The sequence below is a fragment of the Phycodurus eques genome, chromosome 18 (assembly GCF_024500275.1).
Source record: "Phycodurus eques isolate BA_2022a chromosome 18, UOR_Pequ_1.1, whole genome shotgun sequence".
Taxonomy (NCBI): Eukaryota; Metazoa; Chordata; class Actinopteri; order Syngnathiformes; family Syngnathidae; genus Phycodurus; species Phycodurus eques.
The window spans coordinates 11065986-11080796 of NC_084542.1; the positions used below are offsets into that span (position 1 = coordinate 11065986).

The 14811-nt window shown below is 41.1% G+C and overlaps 1 protein-coding gene across 1 annotated transcript; it reads right to left on the minus strand.

Moving 5' to 3' along the window:
* Positions 1-51: 51 nt before the first annotated feature.
* Positions 52-14530, minus strand: pals1b (protein associated with LIN7 1, MAGUK p55 family member b). Its single transcript, XM_061704126.1, has 14 exons — positions 14265-14530; positions 10856-11327; positions 9754-9962; positions 6510-6587; positions 5753-5872; positions 5408-5569; positions 3873-3950; positions 3580-3763; positions 2404-2472; positions 2243-2314; positions 1607-1768; positions 1328-1530; positions 794-904; positions 52-651 (listed from the first exon to the last, which is right to left on the minus strand). The coding sequence occupies exons 2-14, from the start codon at positions 11181-11183 to the stop codon at positions 475-477; spliced, it is 1953 nt and encodes a 650-aa protein (XP_061560110.1). The 5' UTR covers positions 11184-11327; positions 14265-14530; the 3' UTR covers positions 52-474.
* Between the last annotated feature and the right edge of the window lie 281 nt (positions 14531-14811).

Consider the following 14811-nt stretch of genomic DNA (forward strand, 5'->3'; position numbering starts at 1 on the left):
TTTGCTCATGAATTCAGTCACAGTGTCACAGTAAGTGGGGGGGAAAGACCATTCTGCAGTATAATATACTGTTTAATAATAACCAGTCATCATAGATGTGTTTTGTCAATAGAACACAAACAAAATAAAACAAAATTACACTGATTGCGGTAAGAAGAAATAACTGCATGTCTATCAACAAATGGACAATTATATAATTTTGACACTCCCATTGTACACATACAATTTAGAAGTAAAATGTTTACATTTTTTCTAGAAAATCTGTATTTACAATTATAAATATTAAGATATGTCTATGTTTCATAAATGGCTAAAGCAGAGGAAAACCAAAAACAAAACATCACACACAAAAGAGACACACAGACAAAAAGAAACCAGAGTCCATCTCTTCAGAACAAACGAGGAAATGTGCAAATGAAAACTGTACCGTCTTGTCCTTCAACTGCAGCCTTCAGGAACGTGCATGTGGCACCCTTAGCAGAGCCAAGAGGTGGGCACCCACTGAGGCTCGGTGTCCAGCTTCTCAATGAGCTTGCGCAATTCGAAGAAAGCCTCGTTTGGCTCCGCGTTCACGATGGTGGCGTCGAAAACGTGGCCGAAGTCCTGCTCCATCTCGCGAGCCTTCTCGATGACCTCCTTGAGCTCCTCCGGCTGTGCAGGGCACCAAATTTGACAACATCAAAGAACATAAATATGTCAAAGGTTTTGTTGACATTTAATACCAGTTCAATCCATCATGTCATTTGGGACACATTCCCACCACATAGCCAGGATAAACAAGACTATTTAGCACCTTAGGTGTTTTTCCCTCGGTAGCCAGTAGGGTGCGCAGTCGTTCTTGAGAAGGAGGAGCAATGAAAATGACGAAGGGCTTGAGGTTGGAGGACCTCAGCACCTTCAACGACTGTTGAAAAGGAGTCAAAGTATTAGACACAAAAAGTATGGTTTTCACCACTCACCATTTGAATGCATTTTCTCGTAAGAAATAATAGCGGCAGCGTGGGGTGACCTGGTGGTAGTATATCTGCCTCACAATTCTGATGTTCAGAGTTCAACTCTTAGATCAGGCCCTCCTGTGTGGAGGAGATTCCAAATTGTCCATCGATGTGAATCCAAGAATCAATTGTTGTTTGTTTACAGTGTTTGTGCCCTGCAATTGACTTGGGAGCAGTTTAGCCCGCCTCTTGCGTCCCTTGTTGTGCTGCGTTACATGCATGCGCCATTTGTAACCTCAAAATGTTTGGACCGCCGTATTGAGAGCATACGTTTCAAAGTAATCAACATTTCAGACTCTCATGCATGAATGAAGATGAGCACGCTACCGTACCCTGGTGTGCAGGCAGAGCAAACAGATGCGTCCAGAGTTGACCACGTGTCGCACAGAGTCCGTGCTGGTTCCGTAAAGGTTCTTCTCGTACTCGCCGGACTCGATGAACTTCCCCGCAGACAAGTCGGCCTCGAAGCCGGCTCGACTCACAAAGTGGTACTCGCGCCCGTTTCGCTCGTGTATCCTCGTGCTTCTGGTCGTGTCTACACGAGCAAAGAGTACCAATGATATCACAACTATTTATTTATTTATTTTTTAAAGTAAATTTTGGTAACTCACGTGGGACGGCAACGGCAAACTTTTCTGGTTCAATGGCGAGTAACCTACGACGCAACTCGTCGTGGCCGCTGTTCGTCGGAGCGATCAGAGCGATGGGACGTTTGCGGGTGGCAGGCTGGTGATAGAGAGACATCTCCTCATAGGTCAGGACGTCATCGCATTCTGAGGAGATAGATGGGAGAGCGAGTCAAGGTCAACATGAATGTCACGACGAACAGGAACCAGTACAGTGGGCGATCTATTCAGGCCCTCAATTTTATTTGCTGCTTTTTATGTGCAGCTTTGGCCAAAGATCTGCTTCTTATCCAAAGCAGGGCAGACAAATCACACAAATTCAGGCATTAAGCAGCACCGGTCGGATGTGTGTGTCTGTGTCGCAAAGTGTGCGCCACATGACATCACAGGGGCTGTGCAAGCCATTTAGGTCCCCGCTGGGCACCTGTTGGTGCCTCCTCTGATCCCGTCTGTGAGGAGACGACTAATCTGAGCCAAGCGGAGGCCAGGTCATGTCAGCTGTAGCTAGAGCAGTTTGTGATGCATCTAAGCAGACAATGTTTGCACACTGACAAAAGCTGCTCTGGTTTGACAGACAGACAGTGAGAGTAGAGAGAGCCTGTCGATTAAAGAAAGTGTTACCAGTGTTCTTGCTCAGAGGGGATGTGCTTTTCTTCTTCTGTTTCTTGTTTTTCTTCACATACCAACGTTTCCCTGAAAAAGAAGGCAAGGTTATTTGTGATTGCAAAATCCTGTCTTGCCCATGTTGTAACCTTCAGTGTACAGCAACATGATCTTCTTACCTTGTTGTTCTCTACTCCTGTCTGGTGCAGTTCTCTTCAAGGTCTCTCTCTGTTGCTGGAAGCACTTCCCTGACAAATACAATGAAAGACAGTTTGTTCCATTTCAAAATTTTGCATTCTTCACTTATTTTTCTGTCAATAATATATATAATATTTCCAACTTTCCATTTCCACCGCTTAACCTCCTTTTCTAGCGGGCACAAGCTTGGGTCAAAGAGTAATCTTAATTAATTCTCAGGTGTTTGATTTAATCTTCTGGAGTCGTCAGATGGGTGGAGCTTTCCTCCTGGGATGGCTGACATAGTGCCAGGTTAGTAGCTTGCCGCAATGTATTGTTTTTATTTCCATACCACCAGTCGGATGGGGCAAATACTCATTTTCCAATCGTAGCTGTCGGGTGGAATCCTTGCATCTCCAAAATCACTACTTTTGAGGAAAAAATAAAAAAAATCATCTTGCTTGCTTGACACCCATCATTCAAGTTGGTATTATACCTCTTATTGCTATCAGATACTGTTGCACACAGACATCACAAAAGCATTAATTTAATATGATTTAAAACAACAACAACACTGATTTAGTAGGCTGTCACTGAATAAAGTTTGCCAGCCAGCCACAAAAGCAAATTACATCTTCTTCCCAAACTCTTTTTCAAACGTCTTAGGTCTGCACCGCAGTATTACAGTGACCCATTGTGAACAAAAAGTGTCACTCATATGTATCTAACCTACATATTTTCACTTTTTGTATTTAAAAAAAAAAAAAAATTATTAATAAAAAAAAAATCCACTTTGAATCTTGGTGACAGAATGCCACGTGGCTCCCGCGAAGTGAGGAAGCGGTGGAATTTTACGACACTTCACACACAGTTCACAAGCTGTTTTCAACACTTTAAATTGCTTAATAATGTCTAAAAATAACAGAGAATGTGAGGACAGACCAACAGCATCGATTTATGGAAAAAATAAGAAATTTACCAAATGTTGACATTTGGGGTTTCCGCCCAACAGTGACGACATGAAGTATATAGTGGGTGTTTTTTATTTTATGTAACAATGAAGCTGTTTAGGGTGTTTGTGCAGTCATGTTTTTGCCTTACTAAGGAAAACAAAGTTTAAAAAAAACCAAAACAAAAAAACTATACATATTGATGATCGGCCCTGGTATAATCCTAACCTGGAATGAGTCCAGCCAGTAACTGGTTTTCCTCATCTCTATCCCTGTAGGCTTGCCACCAGTTGGGGTCATCCTGGCTGATGACGTGGAGAATATCCCCTTTCTGGAAAGACAGGCCCAGCTCCCGACATGGCACGAAAGGGTCATCCGAGGGGTTGTAGTCAAAGTAAGCTCGTACATGCATCTATGGAAGAGGGGGCGGGACAGGGAGAGCGAGGGTTTTACACGGTCTTTGCTGCTCTTGCTTGCATGCGTGTGCAGACGGGCCGCACAGGTCCATGTTAGAGACTTACCACAGTCTGTCTGTGTGGGGCAGGTTTAATCTGAGAGCTCGGGATGAGGAGGAAGGTCAAAGTGCCATGCATTTGTTGCTGATGGACAGGATGAGAAGAGATAAACTTCTACAACAACATTAAGTCATTACTCCCCTAAAAATGTAAACGTACAACAATGATGAATTGCTACAAATATAGTTAGCAGGATATTTACTCACTGAACAAAACATGAGATCCACCTGCCAAACTCAAATGAGCTCAAATATTGATCTGACATGCTGTGACATATGAACCTGCATTAAACAAGTAATCTTCATTTGATGTGTAAATGTCTTAGGGACCTTAAATTGGTTCTTCTAGCAATGTGTATACTGTAACCAGAAAAGCTGAACTGTTGACAAACATTAAAAGAAAATACATTAATGTATTTGTACCTTTAACCAGAACTTTATAAGATTGAATGGGTCAGAAACATCCAGCAGAAAATTTTATTTTTATAAAAATGTTGCACTTATTGGTGAGAGGGCAACAAAAGCCCTGTTGTGGTATGTAGTAGCAAAAGAATAATAAATGTGCTATAAATATGGGTAGTTAGATAAGCATCATGAAAAATATGACAACACCTGGTCTAATGTAATAATTTGAATCACACACATTTCTCGTGTATAATGTGCACCCATGTATAATACGCACCCCCAAAGTTGACCTCAAAATTCTGGAAAACCCTTCTATGTATAACGCATTTTTAGAATGCATGATTTTTTCCTTCTACCTATATGATCAAAACATGAAGTATTATCTGTATTTTATTTGTTTTTTTCTCAAATAATTATTGTGAAGTTAAGCACTTTATTTGAACACGTAATCTTTTTTTTAATTTACTTGCTCTTATTTTGAAATTAACAGCCCTACTTTTATTTAGTAAATTAGAAAACACACAGTTGTGCTCATATGTTTGATTACCCAGGCAGAATTTGTAAGATGGGTATAATTCTTTAAAGAAAACATGAAGGACCAGGTGAACACACATTTTATTTTAATGGGATTCAAATTAAAAAGTCAAGCATTTCAGAAAAGCATTATCATTAAACAAAACATAACTATAAAGAAATTAATGATTGTTGTTGTTCAGTTAGTCATACTAAAAAAAAAAAAAAAAAAAAAAAAACAATATTTCAAAAATTTTGCAAGGGTGTGTAAACCTATGAGCACAACTGTACATATATCCAGTCATACATTCCCCTTTCATATTGGAATGAAAAAAAAAAAAGTGTAGGTAACACCTTTTTTATATAACCACTAGGTGGCGGTGGCATTTTGGAATGAAAGTGTACAGCTTTTTCGTAACCACTAGATGGCGACATACATTTATAAAATGTGAAAGTTTTTTCCATTTGCCGCTATACCCATGTATAATGCGAACTATTGACTAATGAAAATTTTTTGGGGGAGAAAAATGTGCATTATACACGAGAAATTACAGTAGTTCCCCATTCATTGTAATGAAGTTATTTCCCATTAGCAGCTGAAGGTCCAACAGACGAAGTTCTCACCAGTAAGTCGTGAACTTCGTTGACGTGCTTCCCCCGAACGGAAACTCCGTTAATCTCCAGGATCTCGTCCCCCTCGTTGAGCAGGCCACTCCGCTCCGCAGTGCCCCCTTTCACCACACGGCTCACCACCACGCTGTCCATGTCATTACGCACGGTCGCACCCTGGTGGCATACACAAACAGTGTACATATTAAGTTATGGCGATAAAATGTATTTCGGCTCAAGAGTGAAAAGGACCCTAATAAGTGGAACCTCTATATTTGAAAATCCTTGGTGTTATTTTTTATTTAAGAGGTTACCATTGCCTCTTAAGTTAAACATTCAAGAATGTGGATGGCGTCTCACCAGTGGAGTGTCACGGGTCTTATGCAACCGCACCATTTTGACACTTTCTCCAAGATACTGGATCACATTGTCCTCTGCCATTTCCTGCACAGCCAAGCTGTCATGTGCCTGCATCAGCGCCTGGGCACACAAAGCAAACAGGATGCATCCTTACAATCAGATCATGCATCGACAACACCATCAAACTGATAATTGTACCTTCCTCTTTACGGTAATAAATAGTTAAACGTTACAGGTGAAACAAAGTATCTGAAGGTTGATGGAAGCGAAATTAAAAGACCGACAACAGCTACCCAAGACTTGGCATTCATGAGATGTGACAATTAGGAGTTGGGATACAGGTTAATTCCTCGCATCTAACAATTTTCTCGATAGTTTATCCTGTTCAGGGGAGAGGGGAGTTGGTGTCTATACAATTTGACTGCAGAAATGGAGAACACATCAGCCAGATGAACACAATGACATTTTTATGACCGTCGAATGGCGTATTGACTGACTAGGTGTAATTCTTTAAATATTAAGACCTTCATTTTGGAAAATTTGATTTATGACTTTTTAAAATCGATCCAAAAGGGGACTCCCATGTTCGCTACAACATATGACAACACTTTTTGGCTAATCACATCACACTGAGCCTGATTTACTAAAATTTTCCACGTGCAAAAATGGGCGCAAAATTGACTGCTCATGCAGTGGCTGATTTTTATTCTTTAAATACTGCGTCTGAAAGGCAGGTGAGGTTAAAAAGTAAACTTACCTGGAGATGAGGGTTGGTGAGCAGAGCCCTGAGCTCCAAGCCTTCCCTCTGTTGGCTGGACTGCAGGATCTTCTGGACCTGAATACGCACACGCACACACACACACACACACACACACACACACAACAGTAAGGTCTCATGATGATTTATCTGAAATACAGAGGGAAGATCTTTGTGTAATAAGAAGTGTTTTTCCCACCAGCTGCCCACGTATTCTTATATACAATATGATTATAATCTTAACAGGGCACTAAAGCCTCATTGCAAAAGACACAGTAGAATAAGATATAGCTAGTACAGCGACATGTTAACCCTTAAAAAGTAGCTGACAATCTGCTTGGGTTAGTCCTTTCTGAGTGCCACAGTAAGGCGATTCACAACATAAGGAGTATATTCATACAATCACGTTAGTAGCTTGCTTTATAAATAAGCATATAAACATTTCACATACCGTGTCTAAATCTTAATGCAATTTCACACTCTAGAGAAAAGGGCCCTTACATTTGTCCTGCTATAAAACAACTTTTAGAGTTTTTTTGTGCAAATGCTCCCTGACACGCATTCAAAGCAATTTTCTGCTATGGAAAAAAGACGTTAAAACATTTCCACTCGATTTCCGTTTGGCTTATTCAATCTCTTGGTCACATGACTGTTTGAATCAGTTGTGTTGTGTCATCTGGTAGGAAGATTTGCTTCTTCCAACAAAAAATGTCTCTACAGATCGATGGCATTAATCAACCTGAAAAGATATTGACAGCTTGGTAAGTGCATCTTGCTGTAGCTACAACCCCCAAACATGAGCCATCAGAAGCCTTTGAGGGAAAGAAAACAACAAAAATTATCAATCATGTAAGGGAAGGTCAAGTGTAGAGTGTCACGAATGAAACATTTTGTGCATGCTGTATAGAGTTTGCATGCTCTCTGCATGCATACATTTTCTCCATGAACTCCAACGTCCTCCCACATTCCATAAACCTGGATGTCAATGCTAAATTAAGACAAATTTTTCCTTATTTGAGAATGTGAGTGTGGACGTTTGTTTGTCTAGATGTATCTGGTGATTGGCTGGCAACCAGTCCGTTTGAAGCTTGCCTCGCACCCAAAGTCAGCTGGGATAGGCTCCAGAACTATCGCGAAAACTGATATATTCTAATAATGCATTTGTACAAATAAATGCCTTAGCCTAAATAGACACCTTGTACTTTTGGTATTTGAGTAAACAAATGCCCTACAGCCACTACATGTACGTAGTTTGCTTTTAATGTTCTTTATTTGTTTACGTAATTCATTTATTATTTGTAAAAATGTAATTTACTGTGTACTGTGATGATAGATTTTCCATCAACTGTACACACAAAACGTGACAACAGGGTCTTGAAAAATGTGTCAGTTTCCGTGGGCCTTAATCAAACTTTGCTTGTGAAAATAGCATTAAAAACATTCCTTGGCATCTTGTTAGGAGTCTGTTGTGTCCATTACACTAATCAAGCTCACCATCAAGGTGACGCACTTCTCCCCCCTCCCTCCCTCGTTGATGCTGCTCCTCCAACCACACTACAGTAAGCTGCTGGAGTTTCTTTTTCTGGCCTGCTCCCTGCTGCACTGTGCTGCACTGCGGGCCGCTCGGAGATTAGTTTATCCAACGGGAGCGTCTAACGCGGGCCCGGCCACGGCTATTAGGTGTTGTTAAAGCGCTTCGGGATCTGTGCCCGGTGTGTGCTCTCACACACCGGTTTACTGCACACAGGAGAACGACGCGTTGCCACGTCTGAGAACAAAATAGATCGGCTCGGTCGGGTTGTCTCAAGGCAAGACTGGAATAGCGGCGGTGGTGCTCGGTGGCCTTTGAATGAACTTTACACACCACATGGCTGCCTGTTTCATCACAATTAAGGCTGATTCTGCCACACTGGTTACTGCCTTTTCCCCCTCATTCCTATTATGTACTTGATACAACACCCAGCGGAGAGCCTGTGCAACTATATACCAGCAAAGCATGTTACAATGCATGTCTCTGGTTCTGTGTGACAGGAAACAACCCAGGCTCAACTGTGCAGGGACATAAGTCAATTACTGCTGCTTTGCTTTAGGACTGACTGCCTTGTGTTTGTGCTGCCAAAACAACCTGTTCTGTACCACCTTGTCAACCTTTAAGTCTGCTCTTTGTTTACATCTACTTCTGCTTCCCAAATTAAGCACATGACTTCATTCACTGACTGGACTATTTTATTTTCTAGGTACACCCTGGTAATACTGGGCTGTCTTAAACTCAATTTGTTTATGGCCGATACAAACGCATACAGTGGTATTTGCTCTCTCATCAGCCATGACATGTCTTAATCATTTAATTAATCATTAAATTTTTTGACTTGAGTTCGTTGTCACATTTCTGTGGGGCCAATTATGTATTACTCGTGCACTCACTGTAGTTGTCTCGCCATGCTGCACTATTTGCATATACTGGCCACTCATGCCAGAGTAGCATCTGCTCCATTTGCACACTGATTGAGGAGTATCTGTAACATTTGCACAACCATCATTGTCCCAGATGATCGCACTACTCGTCACTTTAAAACGCATACACTCCTTGAAGTCTCAGCACCCTTTGCACAATGGTCATTGCACTGGACTATTGCAATATTAGTCATTCGAACTGCTCCAAGTGCTAGAGGACTCTGCATCTTTTTGCACAATTGTTTTTTGTCAACATCTATGTCTCCAAAGTGTTCTGTAAATTGACTGTCTGTTGTACTAGAGCGGCTCCAACTACCGGAGACAAATTCCTTGTGTGTTTTGGACATACTTGGCAAATAAAGATGATTCTGATTCTAATCTTTTTAGACTATAACTGCTTTTGCACGCAGTGTAGGGCAAGTGGTCAGAGACACTAGGCAAGTGAGGAACCAAGGGATTCAAATTCATTCAATAAATTTGATATATTAAAATGAAAGTGTACCATTGACTGTTAGACATGATTGAACAGGTAGTGGTTGAACTAATTGAACTTAAACCAAAAAAGTTAAAGAAAAAAAATGGTCCAAAAATTCCAAATAAAAGGTTTCACTTCTAGATTCTTGTGAAATTGTGATTTTTAGGGTAACAGGAAAACAGTAATAATGTCAGTAAAACACAGAAAGCATCCATCCATCGTCTATAGCACTTGCCCTATATACTAAATACTGACTGCACAAAAGATTCAGTCGCTTTACCATGATGAGAGTGTCACGTGCAAGATGAGGCATACCTCTTGGCAAAGCTCTTGAGCTTGCACCGTGAGGGGCGAGGTGGGGTTGACTCGGTTCATATTTTGGGACACAACAGTGTAGATGCTGTAGGCGCACTTGAAGTCGTCCTGTGCAAGCAGCTGGAGCAGCAGCTCCGCATCCTGCTGGCTCTGAGCGTCAGTCACGCACTGCTGCACCCACTTGACGGCCTGCAGCAGCTCCTCCGGCTCTGTTGGAGATGGACACACAAACCACGCCGGATGGATAATTTTACCCATTTTCTAATGTCATTTGGCTCCCTTAAAAGGTTCACTTCATATGTCGCACACCCTGGGAAATTGGATTAATACCACAGTGTGATTTAGGCTAATCGTGTTTCATCCATGACTTGAGATCAGAACTGTAACGCCATTCAAACTGCTACTAAAAGGGCACATTAACAACCACTGAATCTTAAATCTTCATCTGACCCCATGCATTTTGGATAATTCTATGCTTCCAAGTTCTAACTTCGTGGGAACAGTTTGGGGAAGTTTCTTCCTGCTCCAGTAAGACTGAAAGCAATGTCCTTAAAGGCATGCTTGGGTGAGTTTGGAGTGGAAGAATGTGACTCAACCCATTGAAATTGATTTTGTTTTTTTTCTCAGTGCAGGCACAATATAACTTAATAAAAGGGGCAAACTATTTTGTGAGAAGTCTTTCTTTCCCCCATTTTGCCAAGTAATAAAACAGGTATTGTATATTAATTGGAAGTAAAAATGTATTTTTACTTTTAGTCATAAGTACTTTTCAGGGTGTATACTTTTTACTTTTATCCATCCTTTTCTTTACTTTTACATTAAGTGAATATATTTCAACTTTAGTATAGAGTGGTTTTGCCCCCTGCGGGAAGATGTCCTCACAGTGCTGCCTTGGCAGCATTCAACTTAAATTTATGGTTCTTTGTCCCTTTAACAACAGCAGCCACTTCCATGCCTGCCCTCTGCTCTGTCTACTCAATAGTCATTGTTTGGACTCCTGTTGTTTATAGTTGTCTCTCCCAATAGGTCACAACTTCCCATTCTTCCTTAAAGTCTGCATTTCTCTGTAAAAACCCCACGATATCTATTCACATCAACTCACCAGCAAGCAGAGCCTGGGAATGTGCGTCTTCGGTAGCATTCTCCTTCCCCTCGAAGGTGGGATTGTCGACGCCCACTTTTGGGTTCTGCGCCAGCTTCTTGAGCCTCAGTGAAGCGTCGGGGTCGATGTCGCGCTTCCCCCGGCCGTCCTCTTCCCTCCTCTTCCTCAGCTCGTCCTGGTAGTGCTGAATTCTCTCCATTTGGGCGCTGCAGTGCGCGGGCTTGACGAGGCAGCTCTCGTCGCCGGGACAGTCCACCGCCCGCTCCTTGTGGCCGGCGGCCTGGCCAGAGCCCTCCTGCACATAACCGTTCATGTGGGACGTGATCATCACTGCCCCCCAGCATACAGCTCAGACCACCTCAGTCCTGGCTGAGCTCTGCTTGGCTGTTAAGAGGAACTGGCGCAGAGACTCTCATCAGTGGCCATTTTACTCCAACAGGAGATGTAGACCTACGAGGTGCAAACATTCATCCTGCAATACATGAAGAAGGGGTATAAATACCCAAATACAAGCAGAAAGCATTTTATTTTTGGTCTCATAAATTATCAACAGACTTGTCACATGCGCAATTTAAATAGCATAGTTCCTCAAATATGACAGTCCTTGCTCGAACAGACACTGTACACAATTAATCCCCTGGCGACAAATATTTTATTTTATTCTGAAAACAGTAGTGACTTGACAAATTATTTTCCACAAATTCATTCTTCCTCAAATAGTGGGCTTTGCCCCAATAGATGCCGTGCTCCAAATTATCCTCTGGTAAAATAAATAAAAATAAATAAATAAATGCATTCTGCTAAATCCGTATCCACGTCACAAACGCTCTAGATTTTTCCACAAATCGTGGCAATCACACTTAACAGATGTTATGCCCCATTTACTTATCAAGTGTGTCGCCACATGAATGAATAAATATGGCACACACTAAGCAGTTGTAAATAAATTTTATTATGATTGCTGTATCTTTACCACATCATGCAGGCATGGCATCTGTAAAGCTGATGTTTACAGTAGAGTTTTAAGTGAGATGCTAAGCATTTCAATACTGACCCAAAAAGAAGTAGGAATGGGGGGAAAAAACAATACCAATATTATTATAATTGGAAAAATAGGTAACTGTCATTATTTGTGAAAAATTATATGAGATGTAATATTATTATACAAACTTTTTTGCATAAATAAGAGCTCCTCCCCACCAGCAACAAAAGGCTTACTCCTAATAGATGCCTGGCACTCTCTGCAGTTGATGAAAATCAATCAGGGATAGGCTCCAGCACACATGCGACCCTAGTGAGGATAATTTGTACAGAAAATGGATGGATGTATAATGTCATTTAATTGAGGTTATTTAAATAGGTTGCCATGCATTTAGGCACACCTGCACAATATGATGAAATCCAACACAAAAGCAGTACCAAAACATCCCCATTAATTTGGAATTGATGTAGATGCACACTGCATCATCTGTAACGAACATGTTGCCGCTCTCTGTGGATAAATAAGATGACCAAAACATCAAATTAAAAATGATGAATTATTGTCACATGAATACTACTCTTAAAGTGTCAACCAGAACTGAGCAATACTAATTTTGCGATACAGCACTTGTATTGGATCTAAAAAAAATATTGTAACAAACTAAGCAAAAAATAAAAGTAAATATTGTATTATGTGTATTAAAATTGAACCGAATACTCGCTACACTGATTTACCGTGGCTGACGGTTGCTCTTACCACCTTGCGCTAATCTAGACTCTCAACATGGAAAGCTCTCCGGCCTCGCTCTCCGGCCTCGATCATCTGAAATCCCTCATCCAGAACTCTACATGATGTCCCTGATCTGCACGAAAATGCATCCAACCCTAATATGATGTCTTTCTAGACACGCATCATCTTCAAATATGCTTAATATATTTTTACACGATGACATCTTAAACCATCACGAGCCCCTTTTCTAAAATGCAAATGCTCAGCTACATAAGGCTTATTTTTGCCAATTACAGTCATAGTTTTTTTTTTTTTTTTTTTTTTTTAGTGCTGGCTAGTAGTATTATAGGTATTATAGGTATGTACATAGCCGGGAAGGTCAATTTTTAATGTTTATGTCCAATAGCCATTTATATCAGACTCCTGGCAGCCCTCCCCCTTTACCCTTGACTTGCCTCAGCTAATCACAATTGGCAGGACTGGCTCACACCCCCCGCCACAGCTCTTGCTCCAAGCTCTGGAAGCATTTATCTCCGTTTAGACTGGCGGCTGACAAACAGCGGAGACTTCGAGAGGGCCATCTGTTGCCACAGCCTTAACTAATCCTTGGATATCTCAGCAGGCAGAGGTACCTGAACAGGACAGTCATATACGATACATATACTGTATAGGATAGAATAAGGGGGTGAAATGGTCAAATATGATCTGATCATACGACCAAGGCATGAATTCAAAATACTATAAAAAATAAAAAAATTCTGACAATATTTTGAGGTGAACTTCAAATACACGCAAGCATGAATGCATCACATGAACATGAGCAAGCATCCACTCCAAGGATAGCTTGTGCTCTCCATTTAGCATGTAACACAAAAAAAGACTCCCCCAAAAAAGTGTCAACATTTTTATACACACACACACACACACACACACACCTCTTATTAAAATACCACACCAAATATAACATCTCATGTGGCATCTCTCGTTTGAACGTCTCAGCGACTACCAAATTAGGGAATCCCAAATTTGGGGACAGACAGGCATTTTTTTTGTTCTCTTTTTTTAAATCAGGACCAGATTTGTTCCCCCCTTCAATACATTGATCAGTTATTAGCTCATTTTTGGGTGTTATAAAATGTGATGTTTGAAATAAGTTTGGGTCCTAATTTGGGTTTCAACTAAATATTTTTGGCGAAACCCTACTGCAACGTAATTAAGTGATACAAGTGTAACTCTTTGGGAAGGAAGTGATGAAAAGTGTCTGAGACGTAGCTAAATTGTTAGCATAACATCAGAATTGACATTTTGACATACATGAGTGTTTAAACTATACTCAGGCTTTACCACCCAATGACACCTCTAGAGGTGGAAATAATTCTGTAGTTATTCGCTATAGCGAGTGTTTGATTTTACAAATAGATAGCTGCTGCTTTGCGAAGAGATTAGTTTAAACAGCCGTCACGTGTAACTATTTAGCGATTACAGAGACGTAAAATGTCCAGTTTTGGCGATACTACACACAAAAAACAGCTTCAGTATAGCCATTGAAAGGATTAATAGCAGGCCAATTGTGGTTAAAACGTCGCATTTGGGTTTATAAATGAAGTTTAAATGGCACAAATTAGCTTCGTATCAGGGTGCCGCTAACTCTCAAGTCAACTACGTAGCAGTGGCCAGTGAACGGCGGGGACTACTCACCGCTTCAGCGTCTGTGAATACGGCTTAAGAAAAGCCTGCTGCTCCCTTCGTCTTCGACTTTTTTTATTTTTTAAATCCACCGCCGCTTCTTTTACAAAAAAAACACCCTCCAAAAACAAAGGAAAAAATCACGGTAAAGGGTCAGAGCAAAAGGACACGTTGTGTGTCTTGGGGTCCCGGTGGTCTCCGTCCTGCCTGTTGAAGTGAGAGTTGCGTTCAGGAACTCGTGAAGCCATTGAAGACGTGCACGAGGTGTTTTTATGCGGTCTCCCTTGGCAACACCGAGGCACCACAGCGACACCAATCGGTCAGAGGCGTAACTGCACTACGACGTTGGCCATCTGGAACAAAAGTGTTGGGACTTGCGGCCATTGCATCGGGCACCAGAGGTCACATTTAAGGTCCCTATAATATGTCTTCTAAATTTCCATTGTTGTTAACAAACCTACCAAATATGAATGATTAAAAAATAAATAAATAAATAAAATAATCGCCAAGTATATAAAATGAGGCTTTGAAAGCATGAAAAATCAAGCCATTTTCCCAA

Excerpts from the sequence above, each read along its gene's own strand:
- pals1b (XM_061704126.1), bottom strand. The coding sequence starts at position 11,183 with ATGATCACGTCCCACATGAACGGTTATGTGCAGGAGGGCTCTGGCCAG. Across the intron at positions 1,769-2,242 it reads CCCTCTGAGCAAGAACACTG|AATGCGATGACGTCCTGACC; the intron begins GTAACACTTTCT and ends CTATCTCCTCAG. Across the intron at positions 652-793 it reads CCGAGGGAAAAACACCTAAG|CCGGAGGAGCTCAAGGAGGT; the intron begins GTGCTAAATAGT and ends TGCCCTGCACAG.